At 36.8% G+C, this 17,747-nt stretch overlaps 1 protein-coding gene across 1 annotated transcript in view; it reads left to right on the forward strand.

The window, feature by feature from the left end:
• Positions 1-17,747, forward strand: part of LARS2 (leucyl-tRNA synthetase 2, mitochondrial) — an 84,883-nt gene that overhangs the window by 26,121 nt on the left and 41,015 nt on the right. Inside the window, exons 7-9 of the mRNA XM_069007539.1 lie at positions 2,240-2,383; positions 15,192-15,299; positions 16,801-16,960. Coding sequence (XP_068863640.1) covers positions 2,240-2,383; positions 15,192-15,299; positions 16,801-16,960 — 412 coding nt within the window. The remainder of the gene's footprint in view (positions 1-2,239; positions 2,384-15,191; positions 15,300-16,800; positions 16,961-17,747) is intronic.

Here is a 17,747-nt window from a genome sequence, read left to right on the forward strand (position 1 = left end):
TGACTCTGTAACTTCCATCAGATACCTGTAATCTGTAGGGGACCCAGAGACAGCAAGCCTGGCGATATATACTTACACTTTAGAGACCTAAAGTTAGACAAGATGAATCCTATCTTAAAAGCATATGGTCTACATTGATATAGTGAGGAGAGCGAGATAATTGGTGTGCTCTGAATGCTTTTGCACTATGCTTTCTTTGTGTAGATGACTTTTAGCAGCTTCCTGGGGTCATAGCTTCAGAGGCTGTCATTGTCAAGAAGTTGCCTTTGGGAGGTACAAGTAGGAACGAAAGGTTTCATTTATTAGCCAAGTTCTAGATATTGGTCAAAAGCTTGTGAGAGATGGAAGGAACAAAATGTAACAAAAAATTCATGGACAAGACCTTTCAGCTGACGATTTTTTAAATGCACATTTGCTTTATGTTTTGCAGGATTTATTTAGATATATCTTTATGAGTCGTAACAGGGAGATTTGTTATGCTAAATAATTATGTAAATCATTTCAGTTACCTTCTAAAATTTTCACCATAAATTTGATACAATATAATCAAAATAGAAACAGTATTTTTTCTCAACTTTGAGTCACAGCCAGTTTAACACAAGCTTATGCTAATACTGCTTTATGCAACTGGAATTTTATTACTTCTCAATATTGCCTGATTTATCTCTCTTTAGGTGTTACTTTAACTTTGTGTGGAGTTTTTTCAGAACTTTGTAAATTAAAAGATCATTACTTTAGGGCCTCGTTCGTAATGTATTACATTATTACTAAAGAAGCTGTGTTTTCTGAAAGTCTGGAAAATAGGTTTGTAATAGTGGAATATATTGATTTCTTTTAATTTCCCAATGAATTTTCATGAGGCTTTTATAAAATCTGGTGTGATATTATTGCTTAATAACCTGATAAAAGGTAGCCAAAAAGTTAAAAGTTTAAATCCCAGTCTGAATTCACGGAAGCTGCATTTGAGTTTAAATTTATCAGTGAATAACTTTCATTCGTTTAATGATAATAAATTTTTTATAAATCAGTGTAGCCAGACTTTGTGCTCGCACAGTTGTGAGCAGTATTTCTAAGCAAGAGAACCCCTGCATCTTTCTTTGGTTCTCCTCAGAATAAAATTTGTAAAGTGGTTGTGGTATTTACTATTTCTAAGAATATGTAGCATATTTAAAATGAAGCAGTATTAGCTGTTTGGAAACTGGTCAGAAGGTGATCAGTGATAGATAAAATATAAAGTGAGCAATATAACTACAGTTAGTAATTTTTGATTGAGATACAAAGTTCTCCCCATACCCAAAGAAGTAATTTGACATTTTAAAAAAATGTTTGATGTATTAGAGCTCTATGGAACTGTAGCTACTGTTTTTCAGTCAGACTGATTTAGCTCAAATACTAAATAACACTCAATATAATAAATTACTCTATTGCTTTGATTGCTTTTTTTTTTCTTTCTGGTTATTTTTTCAAGTTAATGTATAGCATTTAATGCCACTTTTGGATGGGATTCTTTTGTGATCTTAGATGCTTTTTGATATATGACCAGATAAATTGTTCAACACTGGGGAAGGATGAGTTTGATTTTTGCTCCTTATGTCTGTTATTTTTTGCTCCTTATGTCTGTTATTTCAGTTGACTCAAAAGCTCAAAAAGCAAGGTTTGTAGAGTTGAACACCTACATTAATTTCACTTTACATTTTTCTTAATGCATTTGTATTGATAAGGAAAGATGATTCTGAAAGTAATTCACACAGTTGACAGAAGTTACATACAGATAATATCAACTCTTTCACTTGAAATATAGTTGACCACTGTAATACTTCTTTGTGATTCTGTCCTCTTAAGTTGGACATTCTTGTTTACTCATCCCCCTCAGTCTGACTCAACACTTTTTGGTTAGTAGTGAAGAACTTTTAAGCATCAGACTATGTTGTTTGCCGTATAGTCAGCTGGAACTTACTTTGTATATAACAGTCAAGCAGTCACATGTCAGCCTATCTGCTAGCATGATCAATCTAGGCAAACCTTGGCAACTGTATTTTTGAGTTCTGAGAAGATGAACATTCAAAACTTTTCCAGCTGAGTCCATGTTGCTGAATCAAAGGGAGGTTTTAAAAATATAGGAAACTCGGGTAAACTTTCAAGGTATGTTTCTGGATAATTCATTTGGCATCTGTAAAGTAAGTCTCTGGTTCTTAACTAGCCGCTGAAAGTATTTTTTCTTCCTGCAATTTTTTTTTAGGCCTTAGTTAACTGGGATCCAGTGGATCAGACTGTGCTAGCTAATGAACAGGTGGATGACAATGGTTGCTCATGGCGTTCAGGAGCAAAAGTGGAGCAGAAATACCTCAAACAGTGGTTTATCAAGACAACTGCTTATGCAAAGGTATGAGAATACAGCTTTTGGAAGTTATGGTAACACTTCAAAGACGTGACTTTTTGTCCAGAAATATTAATCAAGCTGAATGTGGTGCTTTATAGATAAATGTTTCAATAATATGTAGTTGCATAATAATATGTGTGATCTATCCCTGTGTATGTGTGTATGTAAAAATTATTGTCCCTAAAGTCTTTCTGTTCACCTCTTTAAGAATTGTAGGTAATTGATGTGGGATTAAGTTTTGAAGAAATCAAAAGGCACAAATTAGAGGTGAATGAATCAATTCTGCATTCGCACATTAGTGTCCCGTATTTACCATCAAACACTTTTCTGCATATTTGAGTGTAGAGCTGTGCAAAACTTGTTTGTCGAATCAACCTATTGGACTTGTGGGCATTTTATTAGCAATGGAGTACAGCCTGACACCTAGCATTCATTTCCACCTGTGTCTGAACCATAGTTCTTTTAATTGTTTTTTATTGAAGATTCATCTGGATCTTCTACTTCATACTCTACTCTATTTGATTATCTGCAATTTGAAATTTTTTTTCAAGTTATTTAAACATCCTTTTTTCTTATGAGCTCAAATTTTGATTGTGCTGGGACAATGTGGCTTCCACACCCAGGAATTATTCAACAAAACTTTTGGCTTTATGCTCTCTGAGATGAAAGTATCAGCTTCCTATCATGTCTGGGTGAAGTTTTTATTCCCTCTGTGTATTGAGACTCCAAGTACAGATTGAGAAAGTTATTCCCAAGAAAATATTAAAAGTTCGTCTTTGATCCTTTTCCCAAGTCTCAGATTCAAGAAACCAAATTTCCACCATCATCCAAGGAGAAGAAATCTATGTCTCTCTCTCTAGGTCTATTCATAATAAGGAGAAAAACTTTAGATATCCTGCCTAATGCTTTGATTCTTTATACACAGAGAGGTACTTGACATACATGTTTTTTGATTGTACTGCATGTTCTGGCAGTAAGGAGGGAACATTTGCAATAGCTGAAGGAAAAATGGAGCATGTCTGCACAATCACAAAATAAACACAATGTTCTGAGCTTTTTTTTTTCAGTTCCTTTTCATCAGATTTCATTATGACCTTTGTGATATTTTGGGGTCTGTCCTAACTCACTGTTTCCCTCAGTTTGAGGCTGGAGATTCATTGGAGTTTCTACCTTTACTGATATGTCTTTTGTCTATTGTCTCTATACAGGTTGTAGGAAGCAATGGCTGGTATTTCTGGTCTGTACGCATGCTGGTACCCAATTACTTATATGCCTTTAAGAGGGGTGAATCAGCCATAATTTTTTAGTCATCAAGACCAAAAGACAAGATTGAGGAGCTTTTCAGTAATCTTGAGAACACCCTTGGTTTATGGAATTATTACCTCTTGCTCAATATCCACCCTCCACTAGGAAGGATTTATCTTTTGTATTTAGTCTCTTACCTAAGAAATGCTGTTACAGGAAAAGCACAATCTCCTGGGCAGATCACATCTCCATCATGTCATTCCCCAGTAAGCAGGCTAATCTTATGATAAGAAGGAGCTTTTACCTCTAAAACACCCCGTCATCTTCCCCACAAAGATTTCACCTCAGGAGACTGCCATGTTCCCTACCTACGTGAAGGGCAAACATGCAAGTGACCTTTTGTTCTTGAACATCTTAGTGACATGAATAAGAGCTGCTTCTGCTTTTCATTTCAGGAAGAACATTTGTATCAATTCCTATTCTTTTCTGTTCATGATTGATATTCTGTAGGGTCTGTGCTAGCTGATACAACCAGATCGATGAATGATGCCATACTGCTTCCAGCTCAAGTGCTTTGGCAAGCATTACCTTCATGTTCTCCCACTTCTTGTACAGTGACAGATGCTACCAAGTATCAGCAGGTGGTTTGGATTTTCCTTTTTACTCACCCTCCACTCACTCCTATTTTTATTGCTGTGGTTCTTTTTAAACAGTCTCACTCTGCTTCTTTTGGCAAGGCTTTTAAACATTTGGTTGTAGACAGGGAAAAATAACTTCCCCCCCACCCCAAACTTTCAAATAAGAATAGCAGGTTACCAGACTCTGTTATATGAAGTCCAATATCTGATAGTAGATGGATTTCATGCTTGGAAGATTAAGACAAATAAAGTCTCTTCTTTGGTAATTTTTTTTCTTTCAAGTTGCAAGAGATTAGATAACATAGCATGTTGTGTTTTACTTTTTAAGGAAGACTCTTTTGGCCGTACGACTCTGAATGGCCCATGAACTGCAAGCCACAACTGAAGACAGTCCACTGGAGGGAGACTGTATCTGAGCTAATAGTGGCAAAGTATTTCAGTCTCTTAAAAACTTTGTGTGCACACTGACATAATCAGGAAGCTTCACACTAGCATTTTGACAGGAGCCAAATTACAGATCTGAAATGCTACAACTTTGGCTTCTCTTTCTGAATAATTTGACTAATTATCCTCAAAACATCCTTGCACAGTTCTTCATTCCTTATGGTAGTCATGCCAGTACTTCTCCAGGAGTGGTAAGAGCCACGAATCCTTCCTCCTAAGTCTGTTTCTTTTGTCCCCTTTTTCTTTGGATTCAGGCTCTTTACAGTTGATCTGAATCCATATTGTCCTGCATTGTTGAACACCGAAGTTACAGCAACCACTCTTCCTAGCCTATTCCTCAAACCTTCTTCCCCACCTCTTTTCAAAAGCTCTTGCCAGGAGACTGGGCTTTATCAAGAGGGAGACCTGCATTTACCTGTATCATTTACAGAGCCTTTCCTCTTGGAGTGAAGGGTCCAGATTTCATGGAGCTAGTCCTGATAGGTGTGGAGTATAGAGACATTTCTTTAACTCTAAGAAGCTAAAGATCTTTAATTGCTAATACAATTTCATGATGATAACATTAGTGGTGATGATACTTCACTTCAGCAGGGGGGATTATTTCCTGATTTTGAAGACACTTATTTCCATAAAGAGATTTTCCAAGCTTACATAACAAACCAGAACCACTACCAGTACAACTTTGTTTTCCTGAAATTCTTTGCAGTTCAGATATTTGTGCCTCTAGTGATAAATTAGTACAGCAGTTCAGTTCTTTATGGATTTCACTTCCCTTTTTTGTCAGTTGTTTGATAATTCATATGCCTGACTCCTGTAAAAGGGAAATCTGAGGGGACATTATAAAAATCTGTAATGGGCCTGGGGATTTCAAATCCGTGGTCAATTTGTTTTGCATTAGAACACTAATAGAAATAGAAACCTGCCCTTCCAGAACTTTTCTGGTCCTGAGTCCTTTATTCCCCGTTTCTGAGTCAGTTGCCTGTTGAACATCTTTTCTCAAATTTCGATTTTTAAGAGGTGTCCAGAAGGTTAAGACAAAATGGTGTCAGGTTAGCATGGTCAAAATCACTCGGATCCAAAGATCTACATTTTCTGTCAGTATAGAGCAGTGTTTAGGTCTTTGAGCTGTACTGCCAGAATTTGTATCAGAACACACATGGCCCCTTATTTCCTCACAGCTTGGACAAGTTCACAGGCACAGAGCAGATTTAATCCTTCCTTGTGTGAGATGTTTTTCCTAGGTATGGAAAAAGGTAGAGAGCTAAGTGGATCAGGTTTTCAGTGAGCTGTATGACTAGATTTCTTCTATCCACTGAAGTTCTACTCCTTCTTATTTTGAAATTAAAAAATTGGAAGTCACTCTAAGAGACTATCTGAGAGTAACTTAATCCTTGCACCTTTTGGGGAAGACTTGTATTTTTTTTCCAACTTTGGCTACTTTCAGACTTAGAGAGTTAGAATTCTATGGGTGTCTCACTCATCTTTTTTACATTCGGGCCTTTATCTGGTTTTGGTGTATTGTGGGGAAAGCCACTTGATTCTGGTCACCTTTATCTTGTGCCTTCAATGGTGACTAATATTTCTTCTGAAAAGTTGACAGAAATTCAAGACCAAATGTCAGAAAGTTTTACCTTCCTTGCCCTTTTTCTGAAAGACGACTCTCTGCAAATCTGTTTCCTATTCCTTCCCAGAGTTATACTTGAGTTTTCTATAAGTTGATTTAGTGGGAAATTATTTTGAAAAAAAGCCACTTTATTTCTGTTAACTCACTCCATTCCTGTGTGGCTTAGAGGAAAATGTAAGTATTTCCATAACCTTGTTTCATAGAAAAAGTTACATTTAAAATACATTTAATTAATCTTCTATCCCTTAATTCTTCATGCAAATTACCAGCTAGCAATAAGGGCTGAACATGTATGGATACAACCTATTTTCTACTTGTAGCACCCACAAATTATTTTGTGGTAACTTTTCAGCCTATTTATAGTGTATATTGATGACCTGTTCTAGTCATTGGTGTTCCTCTCTTTTGCCCATTTATCATTTTATGTTTTCCCTTGTATCTCATGACCTTAATGAAAATAAAAACTAATCAGAGTAATCTTCATCTGCAGTGCTTGCATTGCTGGTCAAAAAGCAACCAGGAGTTACATGATCAGTAGTGGTCTGTGAAGTCATGTGTTACAGGAGTCAGTATTTCATTCCTACATACACTGTTTTTCAGATTTCTGTAGTGTCCAGAGGAATCATCTCCTGTAGATTTGCTTTGATTTCTTTGTTGCTACTACATCAGCTCATATTCCTTTCTTGCAATGAAAATTGCAAACAAAGCAGTGTTGGCTCACATAGAATTTACCATTGGCAATGAGTATTGTTCAAAGGGCAAAAATATTAACTGTGCTTTTAATGCTTAGCAGAAAGCATTCTGCTTCTGTAAAGTAATAAAGTAATTGTGACCCATTTTTTAAACAGTAAAGTACATATGAAATGGTCTAGCAGCTTTTATGGATTTTTAGAGAACATTTTAATTGTCATTTTTCTTTTGACGTATTTCTTTGGTAAAACTATGAGGCCTTAACTGATGGCATTATTATTCAAATTGTTGTCTGTGCATTTAAGATGTTTAAGCTAAAACATTTAGTTGCTATGGTTACCCTCTGAATTGGTAGGCAGATTCATTGGAAAAATCTATCTGTAAATGTTAGTATTTTCTCTGTGTACCTGTAAATTGCTTTTATGAAGGTTTTTTTGCATGGTCAACTGAGTCCTCAAATCAGAATTGGCAAGGTTAGTCTTTTTATAGTCCCTGTTCTTCCTAAATTAATTCTATACCATGCTTTTTCATATTTTACTGTACAAAAAATCATTCAAATAGCTGGAAAATAAAGAGAATAAAATAAAATAGAAGCAACTTCAAAACTTCCAGTTTTGCCTTAAATCATCTCCCTTTTTTGCACAGCAATAGGATAGTCCATTTAATTCGAATCCTGGGGAACATAACCAACAAAATTCTACCGTTTTAATTTACAGTTGCCATACAGATAAGTAGTACCCTTTCTTAGTTAATTTTTCTTGTACAGACATTTGGAGATGAGATAATCCCTTCTCATTTTCTGTGGGTTGCAGGAACACAGATGTTGGGCATGGTACTGACTCTGTGGAGGGAAAACAGCAAATGAACTACAGTTCTTCAGCTTTTCTCTGGCTTTGCACTGCATCTGACAGCCCTTTTGTCTCCTCTGAATAGATTTGGAATTATTTAATGTAATTGTGTTTTGCTTGATTTTTTTTATTTTGTATTTTATTTCTGAGATATTAAACAAAATGGTAATGAAATGTAATGAAACTGAAGTACTGCGTTTCAGGATGTTAAGTCTTGGCAGCACTTTGGATTTCATAGCAGGAGGTAATGCCTCATCACTGAGAACTGAAATGCTGGCTCTTTTTCATTCTTTATGTGTGATTTTTTTTGATTCCCACACTTGGAGTCTAGCTCACAGTTGTCTTCTCCCAACAGAACAGGCCTGATAAACCTCGCTTTGAAACTCTTCCTTTTGAGTCAGGCTGAGAGCTGTCTCCTGGACAGGGACCAAGAGCAGTGCTCCCTCAGCTTGCTTAGCTCTTCATTAATAAAAAATGGCACCTGTTTTGTCAGCTTGGCAAGACACAAAATTGTTTGTGGATACCCAGATCAGGCTGGTCTTTTCACCTTTGTTTAAACACAGTATCTCATTTGATGGTACAGCAATATAAATTTAAGTTCCTGTTGGTATAAGGTTAATCAAAACAGTGACTACTCTGTACTATTAAAAATCATAACAAATGTTTTGGAGAGCTTTTACATTTATGGAATCAGTTACTCATCACAAAGATATACTTCATTATATTGGAAAGGGAATATCTTCTCTTTGCTAATTTAAGCAGTGAACAGCTCTTAAGAGCAAATCTGGAGAACAATTCTGGATTTACTTTTTGCTTTTAAGGAATCATTTATTTGCCTCAGTTCTGTGTAATCACATCAGAGGTGTTTGTTGACCGTAAATTGTAGGATAAGGAAATGGGAAAACTGCTGACAGTTCAGACATTTATGAGAAAGAATTTTAAGTATACACGGTATCTGTGTAATTGCTCCTCTTTAATGTATGTTTTCAGTATTCTTCACATATGGGAGATAAAAGTCAAGAGTGACCTACAAAAGTACAGACAGAAACTACTGAAGGAGAAAAAAAATAGTCAAACAAGAAGATATTAAATACCAACAGAAGCTGTACCACATAGTCATAGTTGGAACTGTGCAATAGAGTGCAAAATAAAACAGTGGGCAGCCTAGCTTTAATTTCTTGTACTTTAATATATGTAAGTATAATAAGTTGTTTTAAATAATTTCACATAATCTTTAGTTTACGGTTGGTTGCTCTTTTGGGAGTTTGATCAAATAAAGTGAAGGATTTCATTTTAATCCAAACAGAGCTTGGATATTTATTTGACTCTTGCTCAGAAGCAAAGCTTTTAAATTCTTGTTGTAATTTAGTAGAATGCAATTTTATTTTACTAATTAATTGAATTCTTCTGAAATGCAACCTTTTTCTAGCTTTTTTATTTTAGTCTTGTTGTTATCTCGCAGATGTGTCAAACATCATTAAAGTGTCTTCATTAACAAAAGAGTACATTTGACTTTATAGCTTATATTTAGATTTTTCACTTTTATTTCATTTACTATCATAGAGGAGTTAAATTACTCTCACTAAGTATGAAATTAGTAGCAGATATTGATTTACTAAAAATTTTAGTTGATGAAGTCAGAGACTGAATTTTCTAGGGACTCAGCAGAATCCTTCTTTGAACTACAAGCAGAGGGACTTCCGAAGTTGAGATGCTCTTGGGAAATTGTAAAGCACTTATGTTCTTAGATTTTCTGGATCTTTTTTGCCTAACTGAAGTTCTGTTTCTGTCATAATCTTCAGCAGACTAAACAGCTAGAAATGTGTAGTGGTTTGGTCTAAAATACTCATTACTGTTTATCTTCTGTGAGATAAGAATTAGGAGAAATGCAAAGCAGGCACCAACTTGAATGAATATAAAGAAGTTTATTAACAGACCTAAAAGAAGAAAAGGAAAAAAAAATTATACCACCTTTAGAACTCTCCTCCTCCCCCCACCTTCCTCCCTTCTCCCACTGACAATGTAAAGACAACCCTTAAGATGTTCAGTCTGTTTACCACTTCCATAATAACCTTGTTCAGTCCATTTAGAAAGAGAAGTCTCTTTTTGCTCGTGCTATGAAAACAGTATCACACCGAGACAGCCGCCCACTTCCAAATATTGTTCAGTCCATTCAGGAAGAGGAGTCTCTCTGCTTGCGATGTGAGTCCCTTCCCCCGACTTGCAGCTTTTCCCGCAACTGCTTTCGAGGGTCCACTCTTGAAAGTTTTCTGGGGTACAATTTTAAGGTTGAGCTGTTCAGAAACAAAAAAAACAGAGGCCCTTCTCCTTCCCTGGGAGCAAAGGGTCATCTTCATCTTTAAGACTATCTCTGGAAGCATCTCTGGGAATTGAGGTTTTTCTCCTTTCCTCTTTGGAGCAAAAGTCCTCATCTGGTTCATCTGGTTCATCTCTCTCTGTCCAAACTTCTCATGAAATTACAGCTGCGGCAGCATCTGCCTATTGCTTACGAGTTGAACACTCCACCCCCCATATCTTCATGAAATTACAACGGGATACTCTGATATATCATAGCTTCACAACAGACTTTCAGCTTTAAGCATCTCCTCTCTCTCTTCCCTCAGGTTTTCAGCTCTTCACAGCAATAAAAGGGTTAATCTCACCTCGGCCTTGCAGCTGGAATGTGGCTTATCGCTGTTGGTCCCCTGACCTCTGCCGGACAGAGGTGCCGCTTTGCTGAATCTCGGCCGCAGTGGAGGGGGGGGCGGTTCTGAGCCGCTCCGGCTGCCCACGGCAAGGCAGTGGGGGGGGTTCCATGGCTGGAACAGGCCCATGGCTCCAGGCTGGCCGTGGCCCGGCCCGGCCTGGCCCAAGCAGGGCCTGGCCGGGCCCGCTGGCCCCCGCACGGGGCCCGCAGCCACCTGTGCCAGCGCCGGAAACGAGAGAGAGCTTGGGGGGGAGTTTGTCTATTCTTAAGTGTGGATCACAGAGGCCGTCACAACTTTAAGTGGCTTAAAGAATTGTCCATATTCAAACTGGCCAGCTGATAGGTTCCATCAGGTCCCAGAGGAAGCTGTAAGCACCCCTTAGCAAGGATATCCCTTCCGGGACTATGCTTGCTAACCTATGACAAAATGTGAGACCAGTTTTCCATATACAGTGTGTTACTTCTAGTTTCAGGCTTGGTCATCATTGTCTGTGATGAATTTTCAGCAAACTCATCTTGATTTTGTTACTCTCTGATCATCTGAGGTAGTTGATTTTCATCTTCTGTCTGTGCCAGAATTTTCTGTATGTTCTGAAAGAGTAAAGAAATCCTGTGAAACATTGTTTTATCCTCAATCTCCAACTTCTTCAGGTGTAAGAGCCTTTAAGTCATTCTCATCTCTAAACACAACTTCGATTTCTTTGGCTTTTTCCTGAGTCCATCTATCTTTAGATCTGAAAGACTGCCAAAATGCATTTATGCTACTCCTTGACTTGTGTTTAATTAAGATGGGAGTAATTTCTCCTGTAATTAGATGTTTGCATTTGAAGTTTTCTTGTCTCTTCTCAAGTAATGAAAAATGAAAGCAGAAAGACTCTGCTACCTAATATTTCCAAATTTCTCACTATTAAGTCATCATCAGAAATTTGAAAATTGAGTTTATTTGATAATCTGATCACTCTTTGCTTACTGGATTGTAATGCTGCTGTTGTTCTTCGTCCCCTGCAGATTCCAACATGGTTTTACTTTTGTTTATCTGCCTGAGTGCTGGGAGTCCTCTTGCTGATTGTCTTCTCTGTGTTAACAAATCTAGTTAGCAAATTTGTGGCAGGAATAACTAGGAGTTATATATACACATTTTTAAGGATCAGAATTTTTGTTTAAGGAAATGTATCAGTAATTACAGAATAATAGAATGTTAAGGGGTTGGAATGCAGTTTAAAGATCATCTAGTCCCAACACCTCTTGCCATGGGCAGGGACACCTCCCACTAGACCAGGTTGCTCAAGGCCCCTATCCAACCAGGCCTTGAACACTGCCAAGATTGGCAAATTGAAAAAACAAAAAAAAATTGGAGCAGAATTCATGGGACTACTTTATTGATTCAGAAGATTTCCTACGGAATATGGCCGTGATTTTTAAGAAAGAATATGGAAGTAAAATTCAATTGAATGAATATTTACCTTTCCAAATACTAACTTAAAGTACTCAGGAATTTCTATGCTAGCACTGGTCAGGAGTTTCGTATACCCAAACAGTCTACATGTAATTTTTTTTATTAATAATAGTTTTAACATGAATTTGTAGGCTTATATTTTGCAGGGTGTAGTACAATTGCATTTGAAAATGAAAAGTTTTTTTAAAGGATTTTCCTTAAGCTATTTTTTAAAAGCTCCTAGTTTACATGGATGGATTGTGAATGTACAAGTGCATTTCTGTGTGTAAGAATTAATGTTTCTCTACTTCCCTTCTAGTGAGTATCCTAGGTTATCATTCAGAAACACTAACATGCTAGCGGTGTGCATACTCTATATTATTTGCCTCTGTAACGCCAAGTAAATTGTTTGTGGTTTGCATGGTCATTTTCTGCTTCACCTGCTTTCCAAAGTCTTGACAAGAAACCAAAGGAGTGTGTTGAGTACAAAAAAACTGAGAATCATAATTCCATTTTGAAAATTTTTGAAGTTTTTTTGCTTGCTTGGGTAAACACTAAACTGTTTATGTGTAAATTAAGTTATAAAGGATTTGTGTTTGCAAACCCTGCTAGGCTGCATCATCATGCAGATTAAGCTTAGTTATCTTCATTCAGATGAAGTAAAGTTGGCTCTTCTTGTATTTAGTTGCATGAAGTAATTGCATTATCAAGAGAAGAACTGGGCTAAGACAAACTGTAGCCTGTAGCTTCTAATAAGGCCAATGAATTAGAGCAAAATCATGATCATGCTGGTATTGACAATCTTGGTGTATGAATACTGTAGTGAAAAAACATCCAGGAAGCTTTGCTGGGAAGCAGTTACAGACTGTACAGTTTCAGTAGAACACATGCACATTTAGCTGCTTCTGCCAGCAAAATATAATGTTGATTAGAACGGATACCTAATGTGAACAGCCAGTTCTGCATGTCCTGACACAATTTCATTCTTTCTAAAATGCATAAAGGTCTTACAAAGAATATATCTGGTTATTGTGTGTATGTATCTCTCTACAGATCTCCAATTATTCATTATTCTTTCACAGTTATTTAAGTACATGGATTGATCATGGTAAATAAAGCTTAGTTGTCTCTGCAACAGCACAATTAATGAGAATAATCAGAACTTTGAATTCTCTGTGATATAGTATGCTTGCAATTGTCAGTTAAAACTGCTTAAAGATATAGTATGATAAAAACCCCTCCAAAAGTCTAACATTCTTTTCTTTATAAATCATCAATAAATTGGTTTGATTCTTAAAGATGTAGAAAGCAATAATAATCCCAAGTGGTGGTGTAATATTACGAGTTACGAAGGACATGCCTTTTGTTGTATTTTGAATGACAGACATACAGCAGAGCAGTAACTAAACAGTAAACAGTAACTTTTATGCATCTCACTTTGAAATTATTTAAGAATGTTATTAAAACAGACCTTGAAACACATTCTTTGGAAGAATTAATTGTACAGTCACTAATTATCCAACTACCTACTGTTTAGTTTGAGCAGCATGTAATAGCTACTGTCCGTCCTTGCAGGTTGTTAGCAATTACTGAGATAATAAAGAGCTTGCACATTTGATGTTGGGAGTCAGAGCTGAAGGAGAAATTATTCAACATGTTTCCTTATTCTTAGATTTTAACTGCAATTGTTCAGCATATTCACCATCTGTCCAAGTGACTCATGCCTCTGGCTGTACTTCTGCCAAAGTAAAGATTTTGGACAGTCACAGTATTCATAACAAAAATGTGAAGTGTTAGGAAGTGAAAAATGAGATGAACTTTAAGTTATCTGTTTGTCTTCCCCTTTACCTTGTTATAGATGCCATTTATTAAAATCGTGCTGTTCAAATTGTTTAGACAAATACTAGTTGACTTGGAATAGACTATTGTGCTTCCATTCCACATGTCAGAAAGCACTTAAGTATATAGATTTCTCTCTTGTTGAGTGCAAATATACGTAGAAGTTACAAGTTGGCTGTTGGACATTATGGCTAGTAAAGGAGGCAACACTTAATTTCTTCATTGCTGCATAAAATAGAGGTTGGAAAAAACCTTTGAGATCCTCAAGTCCAGCCATTAAGCCAGCGCTGCCAAGTCCATCAGTAAACCCAGTTCCTAAGCACCACATCTATGGGTCTTCTAAATACCTCCAGAAATGATGACTCAAGCACTTCCCTGGACAGGCTGTTGCAATGTTTGACAACCCTTTCCATGGTGAAATTTTTCCTAGTATCCTCCACTGATGCAACTTCAGACCATTTTCTCTGGTCCTGTCATTTGTTACCTGAGAGAAAAGACTGACTCCCACTTCACTACAGCCTCCTTTCAGGCAGTTGTAGAGAGTGATAAGGTCCCGCCCTGAGCCTCCTTTTTTCCAGCCTAAACATCCCCAGCTGAATCAGCCACTCCTCATAAGACTTGCTCTAGACCCTTGACCCCTCTAGACCCAACTTCATTGCTGGTGCTTATAATAATTATATTATTATAATATTGTATATATATATTTTTTGAGTTTAATATGAACCTTTGTTATTATGATTAGTGTTGTTTTTGCAGGATGATACAATCTGAGGATCCCAATCAATTTTACAGCTTGTTGTGCTTGGTAAAATATCAATATGAAATATGAAAAAATAGATAGCTAGAAACTATTATGCTGTTTTAAGTCAGAGCTTGAAAATTTTAGGACATGTTGACGCCTTTTGTCTGACTGCCATCTCTAGGCTATTGTCTAAAACAACTAATCCAAATGTAGGCTTCATATCTGCAAGCACATCTCTTATGTCTTGTTCAGTGCAGTAGGTCACCTACACTTCCCAGAAGTTACAACCACTGGGAATATTTTCTGTGTTTGTTTTCATCTAAGTTTTTTGTTCCTGTATCTTAAGGTCTAGTCCATTCAAAGGAAGGATCATGTTTAATAACGACAGGGTCTCTGTTGGCAGTGATATACCTCTGGCTTGTACCGTGTTAGTTCTATTCTCAGAGAGATTAATTTGAGGCAGCAGCAGTATAAAAACACTTCTTCCAGTGTTTTTACCAGCACCTTACCATTTTGCTGTTAGTGATAATTAAACCCATAGTATTAATTTGTATGCTTACAAAAGCTGAATGTCCCAATTCTTTCTTTTATTGCTTAAGGCCATGTTTGATGCTTTATCGGATCTCCCTGAGTGGTATGGTATTAAAGAAATGCAAGCAAATTGGATAGGTGACTGCATTGGGTGCTCTCTTGACTTCTTGCTAAAGGTAAGTCAGAAATTAGAATTGCTGCTCTCTTGGTTGGGCTCACTGCAACCCCTGAAATGTGTGATGGGAATGGATTTTCAGATCTTAAAAGCTTGAAGCCTCCTAAAAAAGATTATTATTATATTCATGTGCAGACAAGCACAGATTCCTGAAGAACATCACTTGTGGGCTGAAGAGATCCTTGCTGCTATCCTCCTTAGGAAAGGGTTTGTGTGTTCAAATGGATGCAAATTGGCTGTGTATATTTATGCCAAAATACATGCCAGCTAATAAGCTTCCCTAAAAGCCAGGACATTTGTGCCAAATGCATTATCAAGTAGCACTGCACATGTCAGCTGGGATCTAGTTGGGCTTTTGCTTTTCTCTGCATGGCACCTTCTCTGTCAGACCCAGGCTGACCTCAGGCAAGCTGCTTTGCTTACATTTGTCCGTTATTTCATTTACTATATACCATAATTAAAATAATGGAAACCACACCATTAGGTAGTAATGAAGCTACAGAGAAGTCTAGATAGAAAGAAGAGGAAGGAAAGGGAAACCTGAAAAAAATTATCATTATCTACAGAAGAACTTCAGATTTTCCCTTTTTTGTCAAGAGATGAACAAGGCTCCATGAATACGGTAGTGACAGAAAAGGTTTTCAGAAACCCCGACTGAATTTCAGGCCTTGTACTTCAAAGCTTTATTGTGCTTATTTACTCTGGTCTAACATTCTAAAAGTGACTTCTTATTTTAAAATACTGAATGTTTGGAAACTTCAAATTGAGACAAATTAAACCTGTGATTTGCACCCTGCTAAAAGATGCATTTTTGTATTAAAGTTGTTTTTACCAATTGTTTCTGAAAATTTGTATTAATAGTTATTACAGAAAAATCTCCTTCTAAGAGCCCCATATACTCCACAGTTAGTTGATCTAAGATATAAACCTTGTTGATAGTTCCAGGTGGTAATTCTTAAAAAGTCTTTGACATTTACTATTTACGTTTTATGTCCAGTTCTTTGTTGTGGCATGTTCTTTTATTGTTTTATTTCTGTACATAAGTTGGAGCATTCACTTCATCAGAGAAGTATGGTGTAAAGTCATATTGTAGCTTAGAAAATCCTAAATTCTCTTTAGGTTTCAGAGGTAACATCTCATTCCAGTTTCTTGGAAACAAGGAGTGTATATTAAAAGGGAATAGAAGGATTCTGGGTTGCTTAGCCAGGGATTGAATCTATCTCAGTAGCACAGTGCAATATTACATATGGGATTAGAATTATATTATTATGGATGTATTTGGATAAACTAAGACAAGACTGTAAAGCAACTTTCTCAAGGCTTGAAAGTAAGTTTTGTGAAGGTTTGATTCTGGAAAATTTCTGTAGTGGGAATGTGTCCAGCTTTGATATTTGGAACTGTGTATTTCTGTAGGGTGATGTAGACTCGTTAACTGTATAAAAAGGAAGGGAAATCTATAACCACTGCACTTCCAGTGGGAATTTTTTTCTACTCTTTTTCAGGTTAATGGCAAAGTAACAGAAGAGAAGCTAGCAGCTTACACCTATACACCTGAAGCCATTTATGGAGCTTCCCATTTATATATCTTACCAACTCACAGACTGCTGCATGGAAATAGCAGTCTCAAGGAAGTCTTTCAGAGGGAGTTCATCCCAGGGAAAGGTGGTATTTTTCTCATACTGCATTTTGTTGTAGAAGAGCAACAATTATAGAGAATGATCTTTAGAGAATGTGTGTCAACCTGAGCAGGAGCTGTTCCTATTGACAGCGAGCAGGCCTTTGTTTCTTGCTATGTGTCACACAGTGTCACATCAGCCTGTCCTGGCTTCAGATGTGACAAGAGCAGCTATGCTAGAATTCTTCTTTTTATAATAGTTGTAACACTTCGTAGTATATAAAAGCAATGGAACAGATTCTTGTTTCCTCATGTACCAGAAATGAGTAGTCCAAATTTGACTGTGTCAACCCATTGGAAAATCTCACGTCTGTATGGTAATTTGTCATTAGCACAAAGACAGCAGAACTAATTCTTGCACCAGTGATGATTTCTTCTTGTCATAAGGAATCTAAAGATCACTAATACATAGCAAGGTGGGTCACTGATAGGTAGTAAAATAATACTCTACTATGCAGATCCTTAGTTAATACAAGACTCTAGTGGAGTAAATTCAGAGTATCCTTATGGCAGTTCATGGCTTGCACAGTCAACTGATAATTCTTTAATTGTTGTTAACTGCTTTCCTAGAGGCTCCTACCACCACCTCTGCCTGTATTTAGTATCCATGGTCTAGTGTTTTTTTGTTGCTTGGTAAACCTCAAAATGACAAGAGTAAATATAAAAATTTTTATTTCTGCTTCAGGCTGGTGTTCAGTATTTTCTTTTTGCCTTACTGGTAAAGATGAGGCTTCATTGTCTGTATAACATCTGATGTCAACAGCATCTTGTGGG

The sequence above is a fragment of the Aphelocoma coerulescens genome, chromosome 2 (assembly GCF_041296385.1).
Source record: "Aphelocoma coerulescens isolate FSJ_1873_10779 chromosome 2, UR_Acoe_1.0, whole genome shotgun sequence".
Taxonomy (NCBI): Eukaryota; Metazoa; Chordata; class Aves; order Passeriformes; family Corvidae; genus Aphelocoma; species Aphelocoma coerulescens.